This window comes from Globicephala melas, chromosome 11 (genome assembly GCF_963455315.2).
Source record: "Globicephala melas chromosome 11, mGloMel1.2, whole genome shotgun sequence".
NCBI classification, from domain to species: domain Eukaryota; kingdom Metazoa; phylum Chordata; class Mammalia; order Artiodactyla; family Delphinidae; genus Globicephala; species Globicephala melas.
In genome coordinates this window covers 92,756,276-92,773,980 of record NC_083324.2, presented here as the reverse complement: position 1 = coordinate 92,773,980, position 17,705 = coordinate 92,756,276, and the positions used below count along the sequence as shown (strand labels likewise).

The 17,705-nt window shown below is 46.9% G+C and overlaps 1 protein-coding gene across 9 annotated transcripts in view; it reads left to right on the top strand.

Moving 5' to 3' along the window:
* Positions 1-17,705, top strand: part of PHACTR1 (phosphatase and actin regulator 1) — a 539,914-nt gene that overhangs the window by 462,083 nt on the left and 60,126 nt on the right. For all 9 annotated transcript variants that reach the window (XM_060308258.1, XM_060308257.1, XM_060308254.1 and 6 more), the window contains one exon: positions 11,050-11,371. In XM_060308258.1, the coding sequence (XP_060164241.1) occupies positions 11,050-11,371 (322 nt within the window). The remainder of the gene's footprint in view (positions 1-11,049; positions 11,372-17,705) is intronic.

Below are 17,705 nucleotides of genomic sequence, written 5' to 3'. Positions count from 1 at the left end.
CGCCGAGGCCTGCCCTGTGTCTCGTTCTCCGAAATCACTGGTTGAATTAAATCGAACAACCTGAGGCAGGGAGGCACTTTAAGAGGCCGCTGCAGTTGTTGAAATAGAAACTCAAAGCATCTGACTGATGGCAGTGGGAAGAGAGGGAATGGACCAGTAGACAAGACATTTTAAAAGAAGAACTGACAGCATTTTTTTAAACTAACATTAAATCTAATGTATCTAGTTACCTAATTAATAGACGCACATGTCACCTTCAGCCATGAGCCCAGAACTTGGGCAGCCTGGTATCCGCGGGCCTCTCTTGCTCTGTCAGCCCAGTCTCTCCAGCTTCCGTTGTTCTTTCCCCAAGAGAGCGGGTTTTATCTGTTATCTGTACATCTCACCTCCATAGAGCTTGGGTCAAATGGATAAAAATACATAAAAGCTGACGGTCTTTGCCATATTGTACCTGGTAGCCTCTTAAATATGCGGAAGGCAAGACAGGCACAGGGGTGTGTGGACTGTGAGTCTGGTGCTTCCCTTTTGGGTTTAAACTCCATTAGACTTGCTTCATTTTTGTAAGACAGCAATCAGTCATAATGAATCTGCCTCACCATGAGGCAGCCCCGTTAACCCTGTTCTCTTACTCATTAGAGACACCTGGGCCATGTGAGCAGGAATTAATAAGCTGAGAATTCTAGAACTCTTTAAGTTGAGAGTTTTAGCATGTTCTCAGTGTCCGTCGTTCTGTTGACATTTTTGAAAGGAAACAGACAACAACTCGAAAGGCACCGAGCATGGCTGGTAAAGAGTGACAGTGGTTACTGGTCCAGTAGATACTGGAGGAAGCGTGAGCCTGGGCGGAGGCTATCTCTGGGCGCACGATCAGGGAAGGGTATGCAGAAATATCTCTGCTTTGGCATGTGCTTCCATTTGATCAGGAAAATCATAATTAACTTGGAGACTATTTGCCTTATACGTTTTCTCTGTTCTTTAGCCGGATAGAGGGAAGCCCTCTTGCTGTCCCAAACTCCTCTTGTTGTCATCTTCACCCTTCTTATCTCCAACATCAGTATGCACAGCGGCCTGTATCACAGGGTCAGGAGTTGTTGGGTGTCAGCTTCCCTTCCATTCCGGAAGGACAGTGCCCAGCAGAGCTGGTTGTATAACGAATATGATCTGAGATAATGATTCTCAAAACGCATCCTTCTTGGAATAATGGCTGACCCCAGAGGAGAAGGGTAGCAGAAGCAAAAAATACTGTCTCCTACTTTTCTAAGTCTCCATCAGTCACCTCTCCAGCCATCCTGGCTCCAGGAGTCAAATGTTAAACATTGCGTGAATAATCCAGTCCTTCTGCATAAGGTACCTGTGATTAGGTAGCCCACAGGTGCCATTGGAAGGAAGGATAATCAACTTCTGTGATAGCTGAGCTTCACAGTCTGACAGTCACACTTGGGTAATAATGGCAGGCGCCATTTTTGGAGAAATTTACAACGTACCATTTAGTCCTATGAGGTAGATACTATTTTCTTTATTCCTTCCTTTTCACAGAGGAGGAAAATGAAATTCAGAGAAGTTAGATTACTCAGTCATGGTGACGTAGCTAGTAAGTCCAGAGACAGACTCTACCCATTTGGTTTTACCCCAGAGCCCTCCTCTTAACCGTTAGTTTATACCATCTCTACTAAGATACCTATTCTTAAAATTCGTAACAATGGAATCTCTACTAAGAGATCTCCGTTGTGAGATGCTCTAACATCTCTACTAAGATACCTATTCTTGAAATTCGTAACAACGGAGTCATTAGTTTTCTTTGGGTTTTGTTTATTTATTTTTTGTTTTGGTTTGCTTTTTTATTTTCTCTTTGGTTTTTAATCTGTTTAAGAAATTAGAAAATCTGCTTTGTTTGTATAACTCAAAGACAAAAAAACTGCCCAGTCTTTCGAAAATAAGTAATGTTCTTAAGGCACTCGATTATAAAGAGTTTCAAAGAACATGCTAGAAAGAGACAGTCTAAGAATCAAGAACGGGGCCGATCACATGGGAAGCACCTGACCACAGTTAGAAACCGACAGCTCAGCAAAGAAAGGGAACTCTTGCTGATCCTTAGAAACAAGTCCTTCTGCTAATGTGGACGGGCCCAGGGTATAGTTGCACTGTCTTTAGAACCTGAAATACAGGGAAGCTTACTGTATTATCAGAACTGGTTGATTGCTAGTTTCAACGTTATGAAGTATTTGCAACTGCAAATTTCCCTGCCAGACAGCAGCCATGCCCCGTGGTATTTTTTCAGCCCCAGCATGTGTCTAATGAGAATCCTCTGTGCAGAGCTTGTCAAGGTAAAACCAGTATTTCTATTTAGAGCTGTCTCTCTAGTTTTGAGGACAGTGTCTACAGTGAGCTGTTCTATACCCACATTCTGATCTGTAATTTCATTAGGTTTCTCTGTCCCCATTTCTCCTCAATATATCCCAGCCCACCCTCTTTGTCCTCCTCTTTCAGATTCCTCTCCAACCCTCCAAAATCATCTAACTACTTTTGTCTCTGTCCTTGCCTTCCCTCCTGGTATTCTACTCAGAAAGTGCAAGAAAACTGATGATTAGACCATTGAGACCCTGGACCTCATCTGTGCTTTTAAACGGACAAAATGAATCGTAACCCAGAGGCCTCATAAAGAGGTTTAAGGTTCACAGTCTCTCGATAACTGCGATTCTGAAGGAATGGGAAATTTGCCTGAATTTACTCTTTATACCCATTTCTCCATAGTATTCTGGTCTTGATTTTCTTTTCTCAAAATGCAGAAATTCTCTTCTTAGTGCCTCTAAGGGCTATCTATGGATTAAAACATGATTAAAAGGATGCTTTCTGCTCTGACATCTATGATCAAGGCAAAGATTGCAACAAAATACCTTTCTTTTTTTGGAGCGCTGTTAGGTTGGAGATTTAATTCACTTGGCACTTTTTGTGGTGAAAACACATAATATAAAATTTGCCACCTTAACCATTTTTAAATGTACAGTCAGTAATGTTATGTATAATCACATTGTGCAGCAGATTTCCAGAACTTTTTCATCTTGCAAAATTGAAATTCTGCCTATTAAAAACACCCCTTTCTCTTTCATCTCCCCTTAGCCCCTGGGAACCTCCATTTTACTCCTTGTTCCTATGATTTTGACGGCTCTGGGTACCTCATATAAATGGCATCGTACAGTGTTTGTCTTTTTGTGGCTGGCTTTTTTCACCTAGCGTAACGTCCTTCAGGCTCACGCGTGTTGTGGCATGTGGCAGGATTTCCTTCCTTTGTAAGGCTGAATGGCACTTATATTTTGTGTATTTTTTGCACCATGAGCAAAGTGCTCTTCCAGCCCTGGTATCATTTACAAAAAGTGTTTTCTTCTCAGAGTTGTAGGTGGTTGTAAGCTACAGAAAATGTTTAATGTGAAGACGTATAAACATGGTTCTAAAGAAATTCAAATAGTAACAGATCAAATCCTTTGGGAGGAATCAGGAAAAGCATCATGGAGGAGGATGTATGTTTAAGACAGGCCATAAAGATAAGCAAAACTAGTAGGGATGTGGGTAAGGAGCTTTCCAGGAAGTGGGAAGCAGGGCTCACATAGGCACATGCATGCAAGGCATAGCATGTTCAAGGCATAGCAAATAGCGCAGCTTGGCAGGGATGTGGGATTCCTGTAGGGAAGTCGAGAAAGATCAGGCCAGCAGTGGGTTGAGGGTAACTGTGGAGAACCTTGAAAGCCACAACGAGGTATTTAACTTCGGAGGAGGAAGAGGGCATCTCTTGTGGACGTTTAGCAGCATTTGCTTGATGTCAACCAAGCCTGTCTCCTTGATGTTCGGATAAGATGGATGCTACTGCTGCTGGATGGATTTACAACTGGATGGATGAATGTAACTGGGGCTGCCCTTGGCTCTTCCTCGTGGACGTTGTTTCAGTGTCCGAGGGGGAAGTGTCCCCGGGGGTGGGGATTTAGTCTGCCTTGTTCCCTGCTGTGTCCTTAGCTAGTGCTGTTCTGCAGGAGGACAGGAGGCCATGAGAGGCATAGAGCCCCGCTGCAGAGGCATTGGAGGAGGAGCTGGGTGGTCATTTGCCCATGAGTTCTTGGCAGGACACTTGCTTCTTTAGGAGAAGCTGGGCACATTGTTCTCCGGCTCTGAGTGCTGCTAAAAATGAAATCTGATTCTCGTGGGTTCTTTGGTGTCTGAAGGAAGCATGATAACCCAGGTAGAAAAGCAACTTCCCGTAAGGGTAGCAGTTAGAACATGACAGTCATCCATCGGGCAAACTTGTGGTCCAGCCTTAGGTGTCAGGGAGGACACTCGGAATTTCATGGGAATATGGGGATACCCTGCAGATGGTTAGACCAGCTACCACCATCAGTATAAATGCAAGAAATCTGAGTGTGACCTCTGACAGTGAATAAATATCGTGCATCAGATGGGTGTAGGGTTAGAGATGAACTGTAGTTGTCCTCATTTGCCTTTATAAGATTTATGGATCTAGGGAATTCCCTGGTGGTGCAGTGGTGAAGAATCTGCCTTCCAGTGCAGGGGACGCGGGTTCGATTCGTGGTCGGGGAACTAAGATCCCACATGCCGTGGGGCAACTAAGCCCACGCACCACAACTACTGAGCTTGTGCGCCTCAACTAGAGCCCGTGTGCCACAAACTACAGAGCCCAGGTGCTCTGGAGCCCACGTGCCACAACTAGAGAAGAGAAAAGCCTGCATGCCACAACTAGAGAGAAGTCTGTGCGCCACAACTAGAGAGCCCACATGCTCTGGAGCCCATGCACCACAAGTAGAGAAGAGAAAAACCCGCACGCCACAACTAGAGAGAAGCCCGCGCACTGCAACGAAGACCCGACGCAGCCAAAAACATAAAATAAAATAACATAAAACATTTTAAAAAAAGAAAAAAGAAAGAATCCTCTCTAGGGCCCACATGCTGCAACTACTGAGCCCGAGTACTGCAACTACTGAAACTCGTGTGCCTAGAGCCCGTGCTTCGCAGCGAGAGAAGCCACCGCAATGAGAAGCCCACGCATCGCAAGGAAGAGTAGCCCCTGCTCGCCACAATGAAGACTCAATACAGCCAAAAATAAATTAAGACTTAAAAAAAAAAAGATTTATGGATCTAGCTTGAACTTCTTGATACCTTCACCATGAATGTACTAACTCTTAATCGGGATATGCTCTAAGTAGTATTTCATTGTATGTGATCTAAATTTACTGCTTAAAACTTCATAGATAGATCCCCTGGTTCCCATGTTCTGAGACCAGGCGAGCATGTGTATGTTTGCCTCCATGACTTTGTGACTTTGATTTGACTCGCTCTCAGCTTTTGCTGGATGGTCAAGATAGCAGTCCTCCCTGGTGGGCACCGTCCAGTCCAGGCTCCTCTCCATTGCCCATTGTGGACCTTCTTGCCTGCCTTTACACCTGTCTCGTGGAAGGCTCGGGTTCAGCCACTCAGTTGTCAATTGCCTGGCCATCTCCTTGCCTGGTCTCCCTGGGAGCACTGACACTAGTCTGCATTGCTGCAAAAATAAACGATAGAATGTGTTTTTATCAATGACTTACAATTTCTAACAAAATACCGATCTTATGAACAGGTGTTTGTTCTTGTGATTATAGAGACGTCTGCAGTTTTGAATCTTTGAGAGCAGTTTCCCGACAATGAATAAGGTGTAGTTTGACTTTTACAAAATCGAATGTAGTTGTGGCAGAGCTGACATGCCCAAGTGACCCAGTTAGCTGGTGAGCCACGCCTCCACTGCCCCACGTCACCATCTCAGGGAGGCACTCACTTCCCTACTTGCTGTCATCTCCCCAGGTGGCCTTGGGAAGGGTCCATTTAAAAACAAAAATGTGTCTTTGTGGAAAGTGGCTCTGAAACAGTCAGGTGCTGGTGATGCGAATATGATCACGGCCCTCATTTTAAGATTCTGGAAGGTCTCAGGACACAATCCCCACAACGTCAGGTGTTTGCTGAGGTTTCCGTGTGCTGGGCTGGCTTAGGAGAGCAAGCCAGGCTGAGGGCATTGAACACAAATCACTTGATACTCTTCTAGCACTTTCACCACGAGGGGTCAGTCAACATGTTTTTGCCTTTCCAGGCATCTGGCCAAAAAATAAAAAAGGCCAGACTACCTTAAAATCCCCAGGATGGCCCAAAGTGATTGGTGGGGCTCCTATAAGTACCTTTCTTATAGCCAGGGGAATCTGATTCTGTGGTTTCGTGGTACTGGACTCTTATTTAAGTTCTAAGTACACTTCTTACAGACTCTTCATGTCCTTGGATGGATGCCTGTATCTATGAAAGGAGATCAGAGATTCTAACCCACTAGAACCAGGTGGCAAATGACTGAGAAATTCTTACAACACTTTTGTTCATTAAGACGTTAAGTGCTACTATCATTGGCAAGTGTATCTGAATCGTCTATTATAAAGTGATAAATGCGTCTCCAGCTTCTCCAGCTGTTGTTAATTTAAAAAGTGAGGAGAGAGGCTAGGGGCGTATTCATTTAGCCCAGACTCATTCAGTGTATAGACTACAGTCCTCTGGCACCAGTCTCAACTACAAAAGTAATCGGGGGTTTTCACTTTCTTGTGTGAAGTCCTAAGCCAGAGGTGTGTCAGTCTTGGAAATATAGCCGCCTTGGCTTTTCTGGCTCTGTGACGTAGTTTGGGTTTATTTTTCTTGTTCTCTGGAACTGGTTGTTTTTGCTCTTTCCACTCTATCAGCAGAGACAGTTTTATGAATATACTGCATTCTCGATCAGTCTGGCTGCCAAAGACTCATCCATTTTTTTTTTCTTTTTTTCTTTTTTAACATCTTTATTGGAGTATAATTGCTTTACAATGGTATGTTAGTTTCAGCTTCACAACAAAATGAATCAGTTATATATATACATATATTCCCATATCTCTTCCCGCTTACGTCTCCCTCCCTCCCACCCTCCCTATCCCACCCCTCCAGGCGGTCACAAAGCACCGAGCTGATCTCCCTGTGCTATGCGGCTGCTTCCCACTAGCTATCTACCTTACGTTTGGTAGTGTATATATGTCCATGCCTCTCTCTCGCTTTGTCATCGTTTACCCTTCCCCCTCCCCATAGCCTCAAGTCCATTCTCTAGTAAGTCTGTGTCTTTATTCCTGTTTCACCCCTAGGTTTTTCATGACATTTTTTTTTCTTAAATTCCATATATATGTGTTAGCATACGGTATTTGTCTCTCTCTTTCTGACTTACTTCACTCTGTATGACAGACTCTAGGCAAAGACTCATCCATTTCTAAGTCAGCAAGCAGAGAGCTTTGTGTGTGCCCCAGCAGGAGCAGCCACTGTCGTTAAAAATGCAAGAGGTAGTGTGTGTCCTCCCATAATCCGTACACGTCGTGCATCACAGCGAGGCAAAGTATTGTATTCAGGGAGGTGCTATCAAGGTAAAGAAGGCTTTTTTTTTTTTTTTTTTTTTTTTTTTTTTGCGGTACGCGGGCCTCTCACCCCTGTAGCCTCTCCTGTTGCGGAGCACAGGCTCCGGACGCGCAGGCTCAGTGGCCGTGGCTCGCGGGCCCAGCCACTCCACGGCATGTGGGATCTTCCCGGACCGGGGCACGAACCTGTGTCTCCTGCATCGGCAGGTGGGCTCTCAACCACTGCACCACCAGGGAAGCCCAAAGAGTTGGAGTTTAATCTCAGCTCTAAGACCAAGAAGCCCTGTAGCTCTGCCTAAGACATTTATCCTCCCTGAGCTTCAGTTTTCCCGTGTATGTAACAGGAGTTCAACAAATGTAGTCTTAATTCATTCTGAAATAATAATAATATGATATGTTCCAGGCTTCTCCCACAGGTCATTGTGAGGGTCAGACAAGATAATGCGGACATGCTTTGTAAACTTCATGCCCCGGTCCGGGAAGATCCCACATGCCGCGGAGCGGCTGGGCCCGTGAGCCATGGCCGCTGAGCCTGCGTGTCCGGAGCCTGTGCTCCGCAACGGGAGAGGCTACAGGGGTGAGAGGCCCGCGTACCGCAAAAAAAAAAAAAAGATGTCATAAGAATATAAAAATAGGTCTTGCCAAGGTACTGCCAATCTGAGCTTCCCAGGCTCTCCTCAGTTATCCACATGTTATAGAACGATGGGGGCTGCAGAGCTAATTCACTGAAAGTAGACAGTTTCACTTGACTTTAACCTTTTTCTTCATTTCCTCTGTTTGTACCACATCCACTGAGCCAAAAATTATTTGACATGATTCACTTTCCTTCTCTACCCTTATTTAATTGGTGACCATGCGCAGTGAAACAACCGGAAGAGAGATGCAGGTAGGAAAGGAGAAAAAGGGGTTCTCCATGGGCCCTGGCATGTGTTTCTTAGATCAATGAAAGGAACCACCTCCACTAAATCGATCCTGTTGGTCATGTCTTCCTTGCCTGTTTTGTTAGAATTCCTGGCATCCACTTGGTCCATTTTTCTGGCGATGAAGCCAAGTAAGTTTTGCTGTGGAAGCAGTGGCAAGAAACACTGTGTGTGCGGAAAGTTGTAGCTTAGCAAGGTGGGTGGAATCCATCGTGTATCACTGACCCTTCTGAGGCAGACAGTTCCATGCTGCCCTCCTGGCTCTGCTCTCTTCTGCCCAAGCAGATGAGTCCCTACTGCCTTAGACAACCAGACCCACAAATGAAGGAGTCGTGGGTTAAGGGTCCCTGGATGAAAACCCTAACACTTCAGGACACATTGTACTTGCTGGGTCTACGCTATGGCTTCCATAGGAAGCCTTCAGTGTACCCTTCAGTAACAGGACCCAGACAGGGGTGCTGAGTTTCTGCATCTCAGCCACTTTGGAATTAGCACTGCCTGCTTTGGTCCTGAACGTGGTGACCTTGTGTCCTGTGCTTGGAGGCTCACAGGAACAGGATGAGCTGTCCAAGTTTCTATTTCTGAACAACATGTAAATTTATCCCATAGCAGAGCATCACAGCTTCGGCTCATTCTGTAAACGTGTTGAGCCTCCTGCTAGGTGAGCTGGGCACTGTACGAGATGCTGAGGCTATAATGACAAATTATCCACGGTCCTTGCTCTGTGTGGGAGGAGATAGCTGCGTAAACAGGAAGAACGGTGCAGTGTCTGCAGAGTCCAGGGCTATCATCTGTAAAAAGTGAGAAGATCATAGTGTGTACGTCACTGGCTTGTTGAGGGGATTAAGCTGGTGAGATAAGAAAAGCACTTAGAACACTGTCTGGCTCATGGTGGGAGGGTTGGCAGTATCTATCACTGTCATCGTCATCGTCACCATGGTTGTTGGCACTGACCTACCACCTGCCCACAGTGGGTCCAATGGCTGCAGAATAGGGGGAGTGATGTAACCCATCAGGAAGGTTCTCAGTGGAGGTAACGTTTGAGCTGAATCTTGAAGGGAGAGTAGGGATTGACCCAGAAGACAAACCAGAGAACTGAGGGCAGGTAACCAAGGCTCTGGGGTTTGAAACGTCAGGTGGTTTGGGGAACCCAGCAGTTCAGGAGTGAGGGTGGTTACCTGGGGTGATGGGGAGAAAAGAAGGCCGATCCAAAGAGAAGGAGGGGCCTGAAGCGCCCTCCTTGGGCTTCTCTGTGAAACAGGAGAGGAAATCTGTGGAGGTGAAGAGCCTCGAGGCCACCAGTGGAGACACAGCAGCCCTTCTGAGCATGTGTGGGACAAAGGCCAGCCAGGGACTTAGCTGAGGAGGGAGACTGAGCGTGGGTCAGCAAGGAAGTCAAACCCACAGGAGGAAAGCAGGCCGTGTCCCAGGAGAAAAGGAGCTTTTCAGGTGCAACAGGCAAGGTTATTTCTAGCCGGGGGAACTAGCACAGACTCTATAGAGATAAGGTGGGGACACAAAGAGGCCTTGATGATGTGTCAGGAAGTTGGGCTTTATTTCCAGGCCATTGGTAGGTTTCAAACTGGAGGGCAACAGGATCAGATTTGTGCCAAAAGAATGTCATTCTGGCAGGACTGAGGCTGTCAAACTGGAGAAGGCCACACTCAGGCAGACAGTTGGAAAAAAATCGAAGGCCTCAGAGACCAAGAGGCAGGAGCCTGCAGTGCTCCCGGCATGGAGCGGGTGTGAGGTCACACACACGCCCCGCCTGCCACTGCCCTCTGGCCCGGCTTCTCCCAGGTGGCCTGCAGCCCACAGGACTCAGCCATGGACCCGCAGTCCCCAGGGCTAGGTGATTTTTAGGAATGTGAAGTCCAGACAGGGGACTACAAGGTCAGCCCAAAGACACCCTGAGGGCTGGTCTGTCTGACCTGGAGCCCCCCTTAAGTTGGAGCATCTCTGGGAAGTTTCAGTGCCACCGTCACGGAACCAAGGGGTGGGGTGGGTGCAGGTACCATCAGGCCCCCAGAGTGCCTGTCGGAGCCTCCCGACAGTGGGAAGAGCCCACCGTGGATGCCACGGGAGTGGTCAGCCCAGCCACCGTGCTCACACTGAGGCCCGGCACGGGGCACCTGAGCCCTCTCTGTGACCACAAATCCTAGAAAGCCTCCTCTCCGGTGGGACGAGCATCCCCACATGAGGGAATTAAGGTTGGTGGCATTAAAGTCACCGCTGGAGGAAGACACTCTTCGTGGACTTGAACCCAGGTCTGGCTGCTAATCCTGTGCCTGTTAGAAAGCGCCAGCCGAGAGGGTGTGTCCACGTTACGGTGGCGCAGTTGTCGGCGTTGCACATGTCCTAGCAAAGGTCTCTTTGAAGGTGCTTGGGTTTCCATGAGCAGAAGAGCGCATTCCCCCTTTCTGCTGGTGAGCTCCAGCCTGGCAGCTGTGTGACACACGCCACCGACACCTGGGTCCCTGAGGGCCCTGGGGGGCAGCGTGCTTCGAGCAGGAAGTGAGAGCTGCTGGGTGCTTGTGGAGTAGCGCTCACCTGCCGGTTCTTCGGTTGAAGCGTTTCATCTCAGGGGCCCGCCTCCAGGACCACGGTCCCCGGGTGGGCACCTGTGGTGTGCTACGTTTTTTCTGATGCCCCCAAACTCACATCTGCCTCTCGCCCTCCTTCTGCCGCAGATCCTGGCGCCCCTGTGAAATTGCCTTGTCTGCCAGTGAAGCTGTCGCCTCCGCTACCTCCAAAGAAAGTCATGATCTGTATGCCCATGGGGGGGCCAGACCTCTCGCTGGCGTCCTACGCGGCCCAGAAGAGCGGCCAGCAGGGCGGGGCCCAGCACCACCACACCGTCCTGCCCTCCCAGATCCAGCACCAGCTGCAGTACGGCAGCCTCAGCCAGCACCTCCCTGCCACCACCGGCTCCCTCCCCATGCACCCCTCGGGCTGCAGGATGATAGATGAGCTGAACAAAACGCTGGCCATGACCATGCAGAGGCTGGAAAGGTAACGGAGGGAAGGGGTGAGGGCAGGAGAGGAGGGCTTGGCGCTCCGACCATGACCAAGGAGCGAGAAGACCAGCGCAAGCAAGGGCTCACACCCACTTGGGGGGGGGGTGGGATTCAGGAGCGGGGGTGAAGGTAAAATCAGACCGGAATCTGAATGTCAAGGACAGTATGGAAGAAAAAACTGTTGCCAGTTGCCAAACTATAGAACAGTCACGTTTATCAAAAAGAAAAAGTAGTGCGTATGTATACATCTGAGTATGCGTGAGTGGGCGGGTGGATAGATAGATCGTACCTATCGTGCTTCTGTAGACCTTAACGTGGTTTGGAAGCAGGTGCACGTCATCATTAATGTGGTAACCCCTAGGGCAGGGAGATGGGGAGAAAATCTTTTGTTTTTGTATTTTGTATCTTTCTGTACTGCTTAATTTTGTACTTTGTGTATATTACTTTTATGATGTAAAAAACAATGTGAATGTAGAATAAGAAGAGATGAGAGCTGGCGGGGCGGTGGTGGAATAACAGAGGGAAAGGTGGAGAGGTACGCCCTCGTTCTTGCCAATGGAGGAAGCGGCAGACGTAGTCTGATTATATGAGTTTGAGCCTCAGATATTTACCAACAACTGGTGAAGTCCCCTCTTTCATCAGAATCTGCCTCCAGTAGCATTGCAGGGAGAACTGCCAAGGGTATTCCAAGGGCAGGCCTGCAGCGGAGACCGTGACTCCCCACCACCCAGGGAGATCTCTCGTGCTGGTTCTGGATCGCTTGCGTGTGTGTGTGTGTGTGTGTATGTGCGTGTGTGTGTGCGCGCGTGCGCACGCGTTCAAATACCACCTCGCTTGTGCCCAGGAGGTGGCTGAGATTTCCCAATGTGATTCCAACCCAGTCTAGTTAACTGGGTCCTGCAGACCAGATAGGAAAACTGCAGCCTGGAAAGCATGCAGCCGGTCACCGGGCAGAGAGCCAGGGGCGAGATGGACACAGCCGAGAGCTTTCTGTTGTAGTTTCCTGACTCTCAGTGGCTTTTCCCTCCGTCTGTGTCAGCCAAGTATTCTATGTTTGGAAAATTAATGACTCCAAGAGAAGTTATCACTAAGAATTCTGACTTGATAGGTTCACGTTAATATCTCCCTTCACTGAAAAACAAAATGTATTTGGCCGCTGCCATCATTTCCAACTACTGTTACTGTTAATGAGGACAGTCGTAATTTACAATCTGGATGGCAGTTCGTAGTCTATTATGAATACATACCTTGTTATTATCTTAATCCTCACACCACCTAGGGAGACTTGAGTCAGCCAAGAAACTAAGGAAGGCTGAGTTCCCCAATGCCAGCCACTCAAACTTGGTGCCCATCTGCAGAAATTGTACAGAAATTGAGAACAAGCTTTTAGATACCTTCATAGCAATTTGACAGGATAATTTTTTGTCTTACGATAAAAAGGGGTTTTATTTGTTGTGCATTTTTATTATATTTTTGAAAGCATCAGTTTGTGATGGATTAAAAATTAAAGTATGTAAATCAACCAACCGACCAACAAAACTGGTCCCTCCCCATAGACATTTTTTTTTTAACATCTTTATTGGAGTAGAATTGCTTTACAGTGGTGTGTTAGTTTCTGCTATATAACAAAATGAGTCAGTTATACATATACATATGTTCCCATATCTCCTCCCTCTTGCATCTCCCTCCCTCCCACCCTCCCTATCCCACCCCTCTAAGTGGTCACAAACCACGGAGCTGATCTCCCTGTGCTATGCGGCTGCTTCCCACTAGCCATCTATTTTACGTTTGGTAGTGTATATATGCCCATTGCCACTCTCTTTGTCACAGCTTACCCTTCCCTCTCCCCATATCCTCAAGTCCATTTTCTAGTAGGTCTGTGTCTATTCCCATCTTACCCCTAGGTTCTTCATGACCTTTTTTTTTTCCTTAGATTCCATATATATGTGTTAGCATATGGTATTTGTTTTTCTCTTTCTGACTTACTTCACTCTGTATGACAGACTCTGGGTCCATCCACCTCACTACAAATATCTCAATTTCATTTCTTTTTATGGCTGAGTAATATTCCATTGTATATATGTGCCACATCTTCTTTATCCATTCATCTGATGATGGACACTTAGGTTGCTTCCATGTCCTGGCTATTGTAAATAGTGCTGCAGTGAACATTTTGGTACATGACTCTTTTTGAATTATGGCTTTCTCAGGGTATATGCCCAGTAGTGGGATTGCTGGGTCATATGGTAGTTCTATTTTTAGTTTTTTAAGGAACCTCCATACTGTTTTCCATAGTGACTGTATCAATTTACATTCCCACCAACGGTGCAAGAGTGTTCCCTTTTCTCCACACCCTCTCCAGCATTTATTGTTTGTAGACCTTTTGATGATGGCCATTCTGACTGGTGTGAGATGATATCTCATTGTAGTTTTGACTTGCATTTCTCTAATGATTAATGATGTTGAGCATTCTTTCATGTGTTTGTTGGGAATCTGTATATCTTCTTCCGAGAAATGTCTATTTAGGTCTTCAGCCCATTTTTTGGATTGGGTTGTTTGTTTTTTTGTTATTGGGCTGCATGAGCTGCTTGTAAATTTTGGAGATTAATCCTTTGTCAGTTGCTTCATTTGCAAATATTTTCTCCCATTCTGAGGGTTGTCTTTTGGTCTTGTTTATTGTTTCCTTTGCTGTGCAAAAGCTGTTAAGTTTCATTAGGTCCCATTTGTTTCTTTTTGTTTTTATTTCCATTTCTCTAGGAGTTGGGTCAAAAAGGATCTCGCTGTGATTTATGTCATAGAGTGTTCTGCCTATGTTTTCCTCTAAGAGTTTGATAGTGCTGGCCTTACCCCCATAGACATTTTGCCAAGCACTGTCCTAGGTAGTAAGTCAAGCGGCCGAGCCTTCAAGCCTGGATCGTCCTCCTGCAAATCCAGAACTCCTTTGACTATAGCATAACCGCTTTCCAAAAGACAGCTAGCAGTGAATGTCATTTACTGCCCTCACGTCTCCTGTAACCCCCAGTATATTTTTGTATCTCTTCCGGAGATAATAAGCATCTGAAAAAGATACTCATGAGAGCATATTAGTAGGATATTGCTAAATACATTTGCATCTAAAACATGCCATTTAAAGCTTCCATTGAAAGTACTAACCAATAAGTTATGTGATATTCCTCAGTTCAGTAATTTCCGTGTGTATTTATAGAATATTTCAGTCGAGTGTAAACCAATGCATAGGTCTGTTGGACCTACACTGGGTCAGGTTCTTTATTGAAATGAATCAAAGACAGCAAATGGGCAAGGAAAGGAAGGCGATATCGGGATATTGCAGGTGGAGGAGGTTGGAAGAAGGGCAGCATGGTCTCGGCAGCTGAGCCAAGGCAACCTCCTGTGCTTTGTGTCACCCCCAGACCCTCCTTACCTCCTGTCTCCCTCCCCACCAACCATAGGCCAAGGCATAGTGTTGTTCTGGTGAACCAGCCAGGACACAGGGAATTAATGCCTACATCATCAGGATAGCCCTACAGAGGGCTTCCCTGGTGGCGCAGTGGTTGAGAGTCCGCCTGCCGATGCAGGGGACACAGGTTCGTGCCCCAGTCCGGGAAGATCCCACATGCCGCGGAGCGGCTGGGCCCGTGAGCCATGGCCGCTGAGCCTGCGCGTCCGGAGCCTGTGCTCCGCAACGGGAGAGGCCCGTATACCAGGAAAAAAAAAAAAAAAAGATAGCCCTACAGAGAAAGCGAGGTCTTCTTGCCAGACAAAGACTGAGAATGTTTCTGAGGACCCACGTCGTCTTCCAGGAGTCCTGGAAGGATCTGGGAGCAGAACAGGTCATGGGCCACCTTTCAGTTTAGTGCAGGAACTGCCGCTGTCTCCAGTGATGTCACCTTTCTTTTTACGACCTGGAAATTCTCCCTCCTACCTGTCAACATGATTTCACTCTTGTTCTGGCCAAGTTTCATCCAGAAAGGATGATTTCCTTTTTCTCCTGACAATTTCCAGTGACCCCAAAAAGCACTGCAAGAAGGAAGGAACATTACTGAATGCATAGGCATTCTGCCCGCAAAGAACCTGAGATCTCATAGAACGTTCGTGCCCTACGGGGTGTTAGTCCAGACCCATGGTCTGATCCTGGTGAAACATTGTGGGTACTGCAAAAATCGAATGATGAATTTAACAGCATGAATGCCTGACTTAGGACTATAAATTTGAATAAATAGTCATCTTGTAATTGAAAGGGACCTTTAAGACCAAGGCAGCCAGCCTGCTGCCTGTTGTAGCATTTCTGACGATTTGTCCTCTGGTCTCTGTGGGAATGGGACCCTCCCTAGGTACCAAGATAGCCTGCCCCACTGTCCAGAAGGTCTGATTACTACGAAGTTCTTTCTTATGTTAAGTGAAAAGTGTTACTTACTGTAATCCCTTGTCCCAGTCTTATTTCTAATCTTCCTTTCCTGTGAGAGGCTTTCAAGTCTTTAAAAATAATTACTGTTCCCTTTATCTAGTGGCTTCTCTCTTTCAGGCTGATAATCCCAAATTCATGGAATCGTCTGTTGAGACGGTTTCTAGATCCTTTACCATCTTGTTCCTGCTCTCCCAAGATTACTCTAAATCTGTTTGGATTTGTATGAAGACGTTCTTAACTGTTAACCTAACCTGACCCTACTTAATGACATTGAAAGATCACATTAGTTAGTTACAGCACTGGCCCGCCAGATTTAGGGGGAAGGAGGGAACTAGAGACCAGCTTCCGTGTTTATCAAAGTCACGAGGCAGCATGGCCAATCTGGAGGCAGCCCCTGCATCATGGCTCTAATTGCCAGGGTTTCAGTCTCAGAGATGCCGCTTCTTTTTTGCCTTTGATTCCTCATCTTTAAAACAGGGATAGTAATAACACCACCAACCTCGTCAGGGTGATTTGTGAGGAACAGGTGACAGTCTACATCAGTCGTCTTATTACGTGGCATATAGTAAGTGTCCAGTAAATGACAGTGAATGTTAAGCAGAATTCTTCAACACACAGAATTGACCTTCAGTTCCCCTAAAAGGCATATTGCAAACAGATTGGATCCAATCTTGTTGGAAATTTCGTGTCGGTTTCCTGGAATTCGATCATCTTCATTTATTTTCTCTTCACTGATGAGTCACATCTTCTTTGGAGGTGACTCCACAGGGGTGGCCCTAGGGCCTCCTTCCACAGCAGCGTGGTTGCCTCGCAGGGCCACCCCTTCTGCCCTGGTCCTCATTCTTCAACAGGGACTCGGGCTTGAGCCAGGCGAGGACCCTCACTCTTAGCTGCTGCTTCTCCACCAAGGAGAGAGATTGAGCCCATCCCAGAAGAAGAGCTGGGAGGCATGGGGGTGTGATATGAGAGCCCTGCCTCCTGCTGCTGCAAACCAGTGTTCTCTTCCCTTGCCCGTTTGGTGATGGAGAGATGATGCTGCGATATGTAATGTACGTGCCCAGTAAGTCGGGGAAAGAGGACAGTCAGTAAGCACGGCTCTGCTCAGAGCTCCTAATGTGGCCCTTGGGAGCCAGGAGCAGGTCAAAGCCTCTAGGAATCCAGGCACTGCTGGAGGTGGGAGGGAGCCAGCCTTCTGTGTCCCTTTCCCTCCCCTCCCTGCCAAGCGTTCTGCGACCTCCTTATACTCAGAATCTTCTGAGCTTGCTGCTCTACTGGGTGGAGACAGGGTCCAAAGAAGAAAGGAGGATGTGTAAGAGGCAACCCTTCTTCGTCCTCTGGGGTAAATGAGCTTGACTTGCTACAAATGGAGAGAACAAAGGCCTCTGATTTTTAGTTTCCATTAAACTATTAGAGAAATATACATATATTTCTATAAATTTTTACGTCTTCGATATGTCTGTACAATCCATTCCCTCTGCCCTGAAGCCTGAGCGAGCACATGAAAAAGCTCTGAATGTGTCCCGTTCAAAGGCATTAGTCAATTAAATGATTCCAACTTGAAAAGAAATATATTATTCGATGTTTACTTTTAATATCTGCAGTCAGCTCTGTGATCTAGGTGGCGTCCATCCTGGAATTCAGACTGAAAGTCCTGATCAGACACTAACTTTCTTTCCCGTCTTAGTTCAGTTGATCAGTTCTGTGTGCTCTGGTTTCCGTCTTAGTAAAATGAAGGCGGGATGTGTACACGTGTGGACCCTGAAAGAATTCCAGGAAGAGTCTTAAGGGAATGCACTTCAGACAAGTCCTTCCCTTCTCAATGACAGGAGACTTCATGCTTGCAGCGGCTCCTGCCAGAAATCTCGGGGTCACCCTTGACACCTTTCTTTCTCTCATACCCTGTGGCTGAGGGGTCAGCAGGTCC